General features: G+C 47.6%; 1 protein-coding gene and 1 pseudogene across 3 annotated transcripts in view; one reads left to right on the top strand and one right to left on the bottom strand.

The window, feature by feature from the left end:
- ZNF341 (zinc finger protein 341) overlaps positions 1 to 13,816 on the bottom strand; it is a 60,369-nt gene that overhangs the window by 27,905 nt on the left and 18,648 nt on the right. For 2 of the 3 annotated variants that reach the window (XM_008021175.3, XM_037982869.2), the window contains 4 exons: positions 10,928 to 11,179; positions 6,959 to 7,154; positions 5,499 to 5,589; positions 2,948 to 3,141 (listed from right to left, as the gene is read on the bottom strand). In XM_008021175.3, coding sequence (XP_008019366.3) covers positions 2,948 to 3,141; positions 5,499 to 5,589; positions 6,959 to 7,154; positions 10,928 to 11,179 — 733 coding nt within the window. The remainder of the gene's footprint in view (positions 1 to 2,947; positions 3,142 to 5,498; positions 5,590 to 6,958; positions 7,155 to 10,927; positions 11,180 to 13,816) is intronic. The other variant, XM_008021187.3, reaches the window with a different exon arrangement.
- On the top strand, positions 11,336 to 13,814 carry LOC119618602 (large ribosomal subunit protein eL31-like; annotated as a pseudogene).

Genomic DNA, 13,816 nt, shown 5'->3' with positions numbered 1-13,816 from the left:
AGGGCTAGTTCCAACAGGAAGCCTGAAAGAAGGTCAGATAAAAGTGGCTACACATTGTTTTCCCAGCAAAACACTCCCTTCATTACCTAGCACGTGGCTGGCATTGCTCACCCTTGGGGCTACATGGGAATGGCTTAGACTCTGGCCTTACACTGTCCAATAAAGTGGTCCTGAGCCACACGTGGCTACTGAGAACTTGAAATGTGGCGCCAGGCATGATGGTTCACACTTATAATTCCGGCACTTTGGGAGGCTGAGGTGAGAGGATCACTTGAGCCCAGGAGTTTGAGACCAGGCTGGGCAACAAAGCAAGACCCTGTCTCTACAAAAAAAAAATTTTTTTAACAATTAGCCAGGCACAGTGGTGCACCCCTGTCCCAGCTACTTAGGAGGCTGAGGAGAGAGGATCACTTGAGTTCAGGAGTTCGAGGCTACAATGAGTTATGATTGCACCACTGCACTCCAGTCTGGGGTGACAGAATGAGACCCTAACTGGAAAAAAAAAAACAAAACAGAAAGAAATGTATCCAGTCCATATCCAAATGTGCTATACATGTATTTACCTGCTGGATTTCAAAAATTTAGTAAAAAAAAAAGAATATAAAGTATATTTAATCTTTATATTATATGTTAAAATAATAATGTTAATATATTAGGTTAAATACCAGGAGATGGAGGTTGCATTGAGCTGAGATCATGCCACTGCACTCCAGCCTGGGCAACAGAGCAAGAATCCATCTCAAAAATATATATATATACACACACACACACACACACACACACACATATTTAAATATATATATATGGTTATATATATAATATATATGGTTAAATATATATGGTTAAATAAGATATATAATTAAAATTAATTTGATCTTTTAAAAAATTGTTTTTAATGTAGCTACTAGAAAATTTTATTTCATTTATTTAAGATTATTTTTGCCACTAAAGATAGAACTTATAGATTTTTTTTTAAATAGAGATGGGGTTTTACCATATTGCCCAGGCTGATCTTGAACTCCTGAGCTCAAGAGATCCTCTCACTTCAACCTCCCAAACTGCTGGGATTACAGGCGTGAGCCACCATGCCCAGCTGAACATTTTAAATTACGTATGTTGTTCATATTCTATTTCTGTTGGGCAGCAATGCTCTAAACCTAGTCAAGTTCTCAGTCTTCATGCAAGAAAGAAACTCAACCAATATCAGGGGTAGGAACATTAGCTCAGGGACAAATGATGAGAATCTCACATGTATAAAGAGCTTTGGAGACCAACTAACCATGGAGGTCAAATAGCTTTCAACTTCTGATCAACTATACTGACTGCCTGGAGCAACACATAGAAAACAAATTCCGAGCAGGGATGGTGAGGGAAGGCAAGGGTTGAAAAACTACCTGTTGGCCAGGAATGTGGCTCATGTCTGTAATCCCAGCACTTTGGGAGGCCAAGGTGGGAGGATCACTTGAGGTCAGGAGTTCGAGACCAGTCTGGCCAACATGGTGAAGCCCTGTCTCTACTAAAAATACAAAATTAGCCAGGTGTGGTAACGGATGCCTGTAATCCCAGCTACTCGTGAGGCTAAGGCAGGAGGATCACTTGAGCCTGGCAGGCAGAGGTTGCAGTGAGCTGAGATAGCACCACTACACTCCAGCTTAGATGGCAGAGTGAGACGCTGTCTCAAAAAAAGAAAAAAGAAAAACTACCTGTTGGTACAATGTCTAGTATTTGGGTGATGGGTACACTAGAAGCCCAGCCACCACCATTACACATCTAATACCCATGTAACAAACAAGCACATGTACCCCCTAAATCTAAAATTTTTAAAATAAACATAACTAAAAATAGAAAAGGTAATGCAGTGTGCTATGATTTTACAAGGGCAACAATGCCACTAGATGACAGACATTTCCAGCCCCATTATTATAATCTTATGGGACCACTGTCACATATGCCATCTGTTACTCATGGAAACATCCTTACATAGCATGTGACTGTATTACTATGGTGGTTGTCAAATCGTTATTTTCTAATTTAATCACTATTTCTACTTTTATCAGTTCACATTTCACTATAAGAAAGGGCTTTCTTTAAATGTGGCACATACATACCACGGAATACTATGAAGCCATAAAAAAAAATGAGTTCATGTCTTTTGCAGGGACATGGATGAAGCTGGAAACCATCATTCTCAGCAAGTTAACACAGGAACAGAAAACCAAACACCATATGTGCTCACTCACAGGTGGGAGTTGAACGATGAGAACATATGGACACAGGGAGGGGAACATCACACACTGGGGCCTGTCGGGGGGTGTGGGACAAGGTGAGGGAGAGCATTAGGACAAATACCTAACGCATGCAGGGCCTAAAACCCAGATGACGGGTTGATAGGTGCAGCAACCACCATGGCACACGTATACATATGTAACCAACCTGCACGTTCTGCACATGTATCTCAGAACTTGAAGCACAAGTTAAAAAAAAAGGCCTTTCTTTTATCCCCTATTTATTTATTCATTCATTTTAACAGTATGGGCTCATAAATTTTTATTTTATAGTAGTCTCCCCTTATTTGCAGTTTTGCTTTCCATGATTTCAATTACCCTAAGTCAACCATGGTCTGAAAATATTAAATGGAAAATTCCAGAAATAAACAATTCATAAGTTAAAAAAAAAAAAAAAAGATTCTGAGGGGAGATCCAGGCTCAACAAAAAATGGGTAGGTGATTGAATAGTGATATCTGCCATGGGTACAGTATTAGAGTAATGCCACACATGTTGTATGTTTGTCATCCTTCCTTTCATCTTATGCCACATTTTATAGATAAAAGTAGATTGAAGCCTAGAGAGGTCATGGGGGTTTCCCAAGGTCACACAGCTTGCAAAAAAATCTGTGAAGCAGCAGAAGAGAGGTGTGGGGAGCATGGCGTTCCCTACTTCCACCCACCTGTGTTTTCCTCGTCCTCCTGCCTGCTGGGGTTCAGGGCCATGACCTGTACGGTCACAGAGTTTCGAGACACGGTGCCACCACTGTGTCCCGGAGGCCACACCTTGTGGGTCTGCATGTGTTTCTTAACATTAGACTTCTGGGCAAAGGCACGGCCACACGCAATGCACTGGAAGGGCTTCTCACCGGTGTGGCTGTGGAAGACAAGCTTGTCAGTGCCCTCCTGCAGGAATGGGGACGAGGCCTCAGCCCAGGAGCTCACAGCCACCAGGAAGGCCCAGAAAGAATATCCAGATGCTGCTGGCCACCATTCTGACACCACAGGGACAAGCCCCCTCACTGAGGCAGGCAGACCAGAAATGGAAAGACCCTGGGTTCTGGGTCACATTACTGAGCTGCTCATCAACAAACCCTGGAGCCGCCCTCTTCTGGCCATCTCATACTGTGAGAGAACATTTCCTAATTGTTCAGGCCCATTTAAATGAGGACTCCTGGCCTGGCACAGTAGTTCACACCTGTAATCCCAGCACTTTGGGAGGCTGAGGCAGGTGGATCACTTGAGGTCAGGAGTTTGAGACCAGCCTGGGCAACATGATGAAACCCTGTTTCTACAAAAAATACAAAAATTAGCTAGGTGTGGTGGTGCGAGCCTGTGGTCTCAGCTACTCAGAAGGCTGAGGTAGGAGGATAGCTTGAGCCTGGGAGGTTGAGGCTGCAATGAGCCGAGATTGCACCACTGCATTCCAGCCTGGGCAACAGAGCAAGGCCCTGTCTCAAAAAAGAGAAAAAAAAATTAAATTCATTAAAATAAAACAAAACACAAAATTCAGTTTCTCAGTCTCACTAGCCACATTCCAAGTGCTCAACAGCCATGTATTGTCAGTAGCTACCATATTGGACAGTGCCAATTTGAGCATTTCTTCTTCTTTTTTTTTTTTTTTGAGACAGAGTCTCACTCTGTCACCCAGGCTGGAGTGCACTGGCGCGATCTCGGCTCACTGCAACCTCCGCCTCCTTGGTTCAAGGGATTCTCCTGTCTCAGCCTCTGGAGTAGCTGGGTCTACAAGCACCTGCCACCATGCCCAACTAATTTTTGTATTTTTAGTAGAGACGGGGTTTCACCATGTTGGCCAGGCTGGTCTCAAACCCCTGACCTCAAGTGATCCACCCACCTCAAGATTCCCAAAGTGCTGGGATTACAGGTGAGCCACCGTGCCTGGCCCAATTTGAGCATTTCTATAGCTACAGAGAGTTCTATTGGACAGTGACAGCACTCATGTAGACCAGTTCTTAACTGAGGCCAGTTTTGCCCTCCAGGGGACATCTGCCATTTTTGATTGTCACAGCTGTAGCTGCAGTACTACTAGCATCTAATAGTTAGAGGCCAGGGATGCTCCTAAACATTCCAAGATGTGCAGGTCAGCTCCCTACAGGAAAGAATGATGTGATCCAAGACCCAAAATGTCAGTAGTGCCAAGACTTAAAAACCCTTGTCTAGATAGAAGCTGTTGCCGGCCATGGCTGGAATCTGAGGTTTGCTCTCTCTCTCTCTCTGTTTCTCTCTCTCTCCCTCTCTCTCTCTCCCCTTCTGTTATAAGAGATGAGCATGTATACCAAAGGTGTTAAAGACCAAATTATACCAAATTGAGGTTTTCTCTATGACTCCCTAAGGACTGAAATTGCAAAGGGAATAACTTTCCCACTACATCTTTCAGAACTTTTCAACCCCATATTCATGAACCACCAAAAATCATCTCATTGGCCGGGCATGGTGGCTCACTCCTGTAGTTCAAGCACTTTGAGAGGCCGAGGCAGGCAGATCACCTGAGGTTGGGAGTTCGAGACCAGGCTGACCAATATGGAGAAACCCCCATCTCTACTAAAAATACAAAATTAGCCGGGCGTGATGGCACATGCCTGTAATCCCAGCTACTTGGGAGGCTAAGGCAGGGGTATCACATGAACCCAGGAGTCGGAGGTTGCAGTGAGCCGAGATCGCACCATTGCACTCCGGCCTGGGCAACAAGAGCAAAACTCAGTCTCAAAAAGAAAAAAAAAAAAATCATCTCATGTACCAGTGCATCTCACTGTGTAAGAAACGCTGAACAAGCCCACCCTCCCCTTCCACAGATGGAAAAACCAAGGCCCAGAAGGGATCCCCGCATGGTTAGTCTGGAGTGAGCACAGAGTCCACAGAGTCCTATTTGCAAAGTACGGTAGCCCTGGCAGGCCAGTCTGTTCTGCAGAGGGGAGGCCTGAGACAGCCCTAACACATCTGTGAAGCCCCTCTGGGTTCAGTGCTTTTCTTCCCCTACACGGCCCATCCCTGACCTTCCCAGTCTCTATGGGCAGGTCCCACAGCTTTCACAGGTCCCTCCCACAGCTCCTGAGATAGAAGAGGAAAACCACCCAACCTGGACTACAGCCTGAACACGCAAGTGCAGCCTGGGTCACCCCACAGGCTAGGGGCCGAGAAGGGAGTGTCGCTTCCAGCGCAGATGGTCCCAGCCACACCTGCCCAGGAGCCACCTGCCTCACCACGCATGTATACCTTCGGATGTGCTGCTGCAGGTCAAAGTTTTTGGTGAATGACTTGTCACAGTATGAGCACTTGAGTTTCTGAGCCTTTGGCTTCCCTGCAGCTGAAAGACAAGTGGAAGGAGGGGACAATGAGGCTGGGGGGGCAGCTCAGGGCACCAAGAGTAGCCTCTGGCTACTGTACCTGAGCCGGACAATGCACACCCCAGGGAAGTCTACACATATGCACAGGCCAGGGAGGAGACATGGGAGAGCTTCACAGGGCCTGGGAAGGAAAGCCTAGGATATGCTCCAGCTGGGAAAGCAAGACAAATCCTTCAAAGGCTCCCCTCTGCCCTACAATCAAATCCACCCTCTTTGCCATGGCCCACAGCCTCTGCATCCCCTCACTCCTGACAACCTCATCATTCTGTCCATCCAGCTGCAGTGAACTCCCAGCTAATCTTGCTAACCTTAAAAGACCTCAAGCATGTTCCTGCCTCTGGGCCTTTGCACCTGCTGTTCCCCCTTGCCTGGAATGCTTGTCCCACAGATACCCACAAGGCTGCTTCCTTCTCCTCCCCACGTGAATAGTTAGAAGCATTTTCCAGCCTCTCCTCTCCCTAGTTGTTCTCAATCATAAGACCCATTAACCTCCTCCCTGGAGCAACCCAGAAATATTTATTTATTTATTCCCTGTCTCTTCCATTAAACTGAAGGCAGAAGGAATCACAGACCAAGAGACTATAGTCCAGTGCCTGACACAGGGCCTGGCACAAAGATGCTCAATACATCATTGCGAAAGGAAGGAAGGGAAGGAGTAGTTGACTGGAAAGCCGCTGAAAAATTCTCAATTTCTATCCTCTCCATCTGCTGCCTGCTCTGACACCACCTCCCACCCCATACTTAGCATCTGCATTAGGATGGCAGATACTACTGCTTGCCTAATAGCCACTCTCTCCTTCACTCCTCACAAATCCCATAATAGGAGTATCAATGTCCCCAGCCAAAAGAGACACTTCCCAGCTTCTCTTGCAGCTAGGTATGGCCACGTGACTAAGTTTTCGGAAATGAGATATAAGCAAAAATATCAAACAGAACTTCTAGAAGCTGGGAGAAGCCCCTTTTATCCTTCCCTTTCCCTTCTTCTTACTGCCTGGAATATTAACGTGATGACCGGAGCTCCAGCAGCTATCTTAGACAATGAGGCACCAGGCTAACTGATACCATGTTTGGAGGTGGTGGAAACAGAAAGACAGAAGAAATGAGGGTGCCTGGTGCCCAGGCAGTCACATGATCCCCAGATTGTCTGGCTTCTGGCCTTGACTTATACAGGAGAGACACAAAATTCTATCATTTTGAAGTCATTGCTGCTTTGAATTTTCTATTACATGCAACCAAAGTTGAACTACCATAAAAGGGAAGACCAGAACCAAGCAGCTTGTGGATTGGCCAATGCTGAGGAAAGATGCCCATGGCAGGCTGGGGGCCCACCTTCCGGGAGTCCCCTGGCACCTTTAGCCCGTCGGGTCTTCAGCGTTGGTGGAGAGTCAAAGGTGGCCACCGTGCCCCCGGTGGCGCTGGTCATGGGGGCAGCGGGGTTTGGTCCTTTGGGTTTGAATCCCTGTTTGCCAGGGCTGTACACTGCGGGGGTGGGGTATACTGGAGCCTCCACACACTGGTTTGGCACCTAGAAGGACAACACAGTCAAGGAAAAAGCCCTGCCAGGGGAGGGGAAGAGCTCCCAGCCAGGGACACTCTCCCTGCCTCCCTGGCTGACCTCAGCCACTCTCCCCTACATCACCATCACAGCCCCTCCACCTGGCCCGGTCACCCAAGTCACTCCCAAGCCCCCTTAGAACTTCATGAAGCCAGGAGGCCAGAACAGCTATGGAGCCAGGCTGCCTGGGTTCAAATCTTGACTCTTCCACTTAGCACCTAAGTGACCTTAGGCATCTTTTTAATTTCTCTGTCTCAGTTTCCACATCTGTAAAATGGGACTCATCATAGTACCCCTTTCACGCGGTTACTGTGAAGATTAAATGAAGCAACACATAAAGGGCTTAGAACAGTGACTGGCACAGAGTGAGCATGCAATACACATTAGCTGTTATTATTGCCATGCCTATTCTTATCAGTGGTACTTTCCTAGCATAAGAGAACTAGGTGGCTGGGCACGGTGGCTCACACCTGTAATCCCAGCACTTTGGGAGACCAAGGTGGGCAGATCACCTGAGGTCAGGAGTTTGAGACCAGCCTGGCCCACATGGTGAGACCCCGTCTCTACCAAAAATACAAAAATTAGCCAGGTATGGTGTTGTATGCCTGTAATCCCAGCTACTCAGGAGGCTAAGGCAGGGGAATCGCTTGAGCCTGGGAGGCGGAGGTTGCGGTGGGCCAAGATCGCGCCACTGCACTCCAGCCTGGGTGATGGAGTGAGACTCTGTCTCAAAAATAAAAAGAGAACCAGGAAGTCAGAGGGGTCTGTACTCCCCCAGCTGCTCCAATTCCTGACTGACACTACCCAATGCCACAATAGCAGGCTTCCCTTCACTGAGAACTGAAACCACAAGAAATTACCAAATGAATTCTGAGGCATTCAGATTTAGTTAACACTAAGCTTACATCCCCATACTGGGACATTGTAAAGAATTCATTTATTCAGCCTTTTTTTTTTTTTTTTGCTTGCTCTGTTGCCCAGGCTGGAATACAATGATGTGATCTCGGCTCACTGCAGCCTTGACCTCCAGGCTCAAGCAACCCTCCTGCCTCACCCCACTAAATAGCTGGGATAACAGGCACACACCACCACGCCCAGCTAATTTTTGTGTATTTTGTAGAGACGAGATTTCACCATGTTGCCCAAGCTGGTCTCAAACTCCTGAGCTTAAGTGATCCACCCACCTCGGGCTCCCAAAGTGCAGGGATTACAGGCGTGAGCCACTGTGCCTGGCCTATTCATCATTCATTGGTCTTCCTGAGGTGTCCTATCCAAGATTTCTGGTCAGGCACAATGACTCATGCCTGCAATTCCAGCACTTGGGGAGGCCAAGGAAGGAGGATCGCTTGAGCACAAGAGCTTGAGACTAGCCTGGGCAACATAGGGAGAGCTGATCTCCACAAAACATTTAAAAAATTAGATGGGCATGGCAGCGCATGCCTGTAGTCCCAGTTACTCAGGAGGCTGAGATGGGAGAATCACCTGAGCCTGGGAGATCGAGACTGTGGTAAGCCGTGATGGCACCACTGCACTCCAGCCTGGGTGACAGAGCAAGACTCTGCCTCAAAAAAAAAAAAAAAAAAAAAAAAAAAAAAGAATTCAACTCAGCAAAATACCCAAAGTTGAAAAAATATTTCGGACAAATACAAATAAATAGAAGCTACAGTTGGAATAATAAAATCAGACAAAGCTGAAAAAAAAGGTAAAAAAATAATAATAACAATTATAAAATCTGGCCGGGTGTGGTGGCTCATGCCTGTAATCCCAGCACTCTGGGAGGCTGAGGTGAGAGGATCACTTAAGGCCAGGAGATGGAGACCAACCTGGGCTAAAGTGAGACCCCCATCTCTAATTTAAAAAAAAAAAAAAACCCTCTGCAGAAATACCTTGCCTGGTTTCTATTTTCCTGACCAAACCCTGACCAATACAGCACTCAAATATTTGTTGGGCCAGGTGCGGTGGCTCACACCTGTAATCCCAACACTTTGGGAGGCCGAGGCAGGCAGATCACCTGAGGCCAGGAGTTTGAGACCAGCCTGGTCATCATGGCAAAACCCATTTCTACTAAAAATACAAAAAAATTTAGCTGGGTGTGGTAGCTCACGCCTGTAATACCAGCTACTTGGGAGGCTGAGGTACGAGAATCACTTGAATCTGAGAGGTGGAGGCTGCAGTGAGCCAAGATCGCACCACTGCACTCCAGCCTAGGCGACAGAGTGAGACTCTGTCTCAAATAAATAAATAAATACTTGTCACGTGAATAAATTCAGCCATCACTCAACGCATTACTGAGTAATTAATGTGACTGCCACTGGCATAGGCTCTTATTATCCTCAACAGCTCTTCAGGGAGAGTTCCCATTTTAGAGGAGTGCAAACTGAGGTCAGACAGTCCAGTGTAAGGTATCTAATCTAGGAGTGCTCTGCTAGGTGCTAAGGATGCAAAGTCTAGTAAAACTCAGGCCCTGCCCTCAAATATCACCCTCATCTATATGGAAAATCAACAGCAGCAGCTCCTGCTGTGCTGGTCCTCTCTGGGCTGGTCCCCTCTGACTACAAGCCACCAGCATTATCTCAGCATCCTGTTAACTTTTTCTCAATGCAATAAATTCCCTAGAGAAGCTTGCTCTATTCTCCCAGGAGAGGGCAAATCCCCTTGCAGCCCCTCAGAACATCACATGAATGCCTTGTGGTGGGATCTTCCCACTGGTCTGGGCTCTCTTTATACAGAGACTACCTGACAGGGGATGTCCGTGGCTGGATTCTATGGTGAGTCTGAGTTAGTGTGATTTCTAGTGCAGTGAGTTGTTTCTGTCATAACCATACCCTCCAGCACTGGTGTCTTGGAAGGTTCTGTGAACTCAGTGCATTTTGAGTAGATGGTCTGTAGCTTAGAGCTCATCGGCAGGGAATTACTATGGTACATTGATTGTATTACGGACCCAGTTCTTCACCCCTCCCCATACCCATGCCTTTGCAGTGTGACTTTGCAGCTCCTCCCATCAAGAGGTGGCATCTATTTCCCTACCTGCACTATCTAAGCTAGCCTTGTGATCTGCTTTGGCCAGTAGAAGTGATTCTGTGTTACTTACAAGCCTAAACCTCAAAAGGCCTTGGGCATTTCTGCCTGCATTTTTGTACTTCCACCATGGCCATGAGAACCTAGTGGAGGATGAGAGTCACGCAGAACAGAGCTGAGTCACGCCACTTGTCCCAGCCCAGGCCATCCTAGAGCAGCTGACAGCCAGCCAACCTTCAGACATGAGTGAGCCCAGCCAAGACCCACAGTTCTCTAGCTGACCACTGCAAACACGTGAACAATAAACACTTTTGCTATATGCCACTGATGCCTGATGGATATTTCTTACCCAGCAATAGCTAACTGATACACCTAGCTTATTAAAAACTGTAAGAGACACTTAGGCAGATAATTTTTTTGAATCTTTTTTCATTTTTTGCCCAAAAAGGTAGGCATTCTCTGACTGTTCTGAGCATTACCTACAGACAGCTTATATTTCTGCTACAACCTGCACTCCATTCCACCTTCTCATGGCTTGCATCTTACATCTGTGGGTGTGATGCTTTGATTAAAGTCCTTCTCCCCCGTGATGTGGCCGGGACTGGATCTGGTTTTCATGGTATCCCCAGCACAATGCCTGGCACACAGCTGGTGCTCAGGATGGGTCCAGGTTGGCCATGATGTCCATGACCAGTGTCCTCTTCCACCCTGCCCCCTCTGCTCACCTCCAGGGGTGGGTAGGGCTGCATCCCCAGTGCCTGGATCTCCACCGTTCCACTCCCAGCCAGGGGCGCAGCAGCACTGTACACCTCCACCACACCGTTCCCACCAGGGCTGGGACGCCCGGGGGGGCCCAGGCTCTGGGGTGGAGGCGGCGGGGGCTGAGGTGGTGGCGGTGGGGGCAGTGGTGGAGGAGGTGGAGGAGGGGGTGGAGGCTGAGTGAGGTAGCTGGGCACGGAATGCATGTTCAGGCTGCTCTGAAATCAGAAAAGAAAAAGTGTTACAGCCTCTTGATACTAGTTGTCTTATTTATTGGGGAGGAAGGACATTTGCTTTAGCCAGCCAGGTGGAAAGAACAGCTACTCACCAGGCAGCTCAGGGGAGGGGCTAAGAGAGGATGGGGAAACAAAGTCATGGGAGAATTCGAAGGAAGCCTCAGCTTGGTGCTGCTATCCCTTTTCCCTATGAAACTGGCAAAAATGACCTCACTGATACACAGAAGAGTTAATACAACAGCCTAATAATGTTGCTATCTTAAGAAGGGCTTCCCGCCCGGCACGGTGGCTCAAGCCTGTAATCCCAGCACTTTGGGAGGCCGAGACGGGCGGATCACGAGGTCAGGAGATCAAGACCATCCTGGCTAACCCGGTGAAACCCCGTCTCTACTAGAAAATACAAAAAACTAGCCGGGCGAGGTGGCGGGCGCCTGTAGTCCCACCTTCTTCGGAGGCTGAGGCAGGAGAATGGCGTAAACCCGGGAGGCGGAACTTGCAGTGAGCTGAGATCCGGCCACTGCACTCCAGTCCGGGCGACAGAGCAAGACTCCGTCTCAAAAAAAAAAAAAAAAAAAAAAAAGAATGGCTTCCCTTTCCAACTTGGACCTGGCAGAACGGCTCCCACAAAGAAGGGTGGCGAGAAGAAAAAGGGCCATTCTGCCATCAACGAGGTGGTGACCCAAGAATATACCAAAAACATTGACAAGTGCATCCATGGAGTGGGCTTCAAGAAGCGTGCCCCTCAGGCACTCAAAGAGATTCAGAAATTTGCCATAAAGGAGATGGGAACTCCAGATGTGCGCATTGATACCAGGCTCAACAAAGCTGTCTGAGCCAAAGGAATAAGGCATGTCCCATACCGGATCCGTGCGCGGTTGTCCAGAAAACGTAATGAGGATGAAGATTCACCAAATAAGCTCTATACTTTGGTTACCTATGTACCTGTTACCACTTTCAAAAATCTACAGACAGTCAAAGTGGAAGAGAACTAATCGCTGATCGTCAAATACCTCAAATAAAGTGATAAAATTGCAAAAAATAAAAATAAAAAAGGGCTTGCTTGCAGCACTAGCTCGTGACTGGGACCTGAGAACCAGGCTTGTGGGACACCTCCTTTGCTGACAAGGCTTGTTTTGCCACCTGGGGCACTGTTCTATGGTACCAGCTTACGTAGACTGTTTAGACAAAATATGTGATTCATGGTGAACACTTCCTTCTCTTCTGGGAGTCTGGAATTTTGGTCATGGTGGCTGATCACCTACATGACCAATCCCTAACAGAAACCCTGGCCTTGGGCCTGGCACAGTGGCTAACGCCTGTAATCTCAGCACTTTGGGAGGCCGAGGCAGGTGGAGTCCAGGAATTCGAGACCAGCCTGGGCAACATGGCGAAACCTCATCTCTACTAAAAACATAAAAACATTAGCCAGGCATAGTGGTGCACACCTGTAGTCCCAGCTACTTGGGAGGCTGTGGGAGAATCACCTGAGCCCAGGGAGGTGGAGGTTGCAGTGAGCTGAAATCGCACCACTGCACTCCAGCCAGGGCAGTTGAAGTGAGACCCTGTCTCAGAAAAAAGAAAAAAAAAAAAACCCTGGCTTTGGAGTCTTCAGTGTGTTTCCCTGTGTAGCAACCCGGCACACATGTTTCTAGACTTCACTGCTGCAGGAAGAAGTGTGCTCTGTGCAACCTCTCCCCTCCTCCCAAGACACAGAACTCTGGATTCCTCCAGATTCCAAAGTGTCTTTCTCCCTTGCTGATCTTGCTGTGTGTTCCTTTGCTGTAATAAACCACAGCCATGAGTACAACCACCTCTGAGTCCCGTGAGTCTTTCGAGAGAATCATGAATGTGTGGGTAGTCGTGAAACGCAGCCAGTAACTTCTAGAAATTTATGCTACAAAAAAAAACCAAGCAGGTGGGCAAAGACTTCTGTACATGGATGGTGACTCCAGCCATTTTTATAACAGCAAAAAACAACAATGACCTACATGTCTATACATAGAAACTTGGCTAAACAGAAGATGGCCTATCCATATGGTGGAATCCTTTGCAGTTGTTAAAATGATGGTACTGCTGGGTGCAGTGGCTCATACCTGTAATCCCAGCACTTTGGGAGGCAGAGGGAGGAGGATCACTTGAGCCCAGGAGTTCAAGACCAGCCTGGCAACATAGTGAGACTCTGTCTCTAAAAAAAAATTTTTTTTAGGCCAGGCATGGTGCGGTGGCTCATGCCTGTAATCCCAGCACTTTGGGAGGCCAAGGCAGGCAGATCACCTGAGGTCATGAGTTTGAGACCAGCCTGACCAACACAGTGAAACCCCATCTCTACTAAAAATACAAAAATCAGCTGGGTGTGGTGGCACATACCTGTAATCCCAGCTACTCAGGAGGCTGAGGTAGGAGAATCACTTGAACCTGGGAGGCAGAAGTTGCAGGGAGCCAAGATCACACCACTGCACTCCAGTCTGGGCAACAGAGCAAGACTCTGTCTCAAAAAAAAAAAGAAAAAAAAAAAGAACAAAAACAAAACTCAGGCTGGGGCAGTGGCTCATGTCTGTAATCCCAGCACTTCGGGAGACCAAGGTGGGAGGATCACTTGAGGTCAGGAGTTTGAGACCA

The sequence above is a fragment of the Chlorocebus sabaeus genome, chromosome 2 (genome assembly GCF_047675955.1).
Source record: "Chlorocebus sabaeus isolate Y175 chromosome 2, mChlSab1.0.hap1, whole genome shotgun sequence".
NCBI lineage: Eukaryota > Metazoa > Chordata > Mammalia > Primates > Cercopithecidae > Chlorocebus > Chlorocebus sabaeus.
The sequence above is the reverse complement of the archived record's forward strand: the minus strand, read 5'-3'. Positions and strand labels throughout refer to the sequence as shown.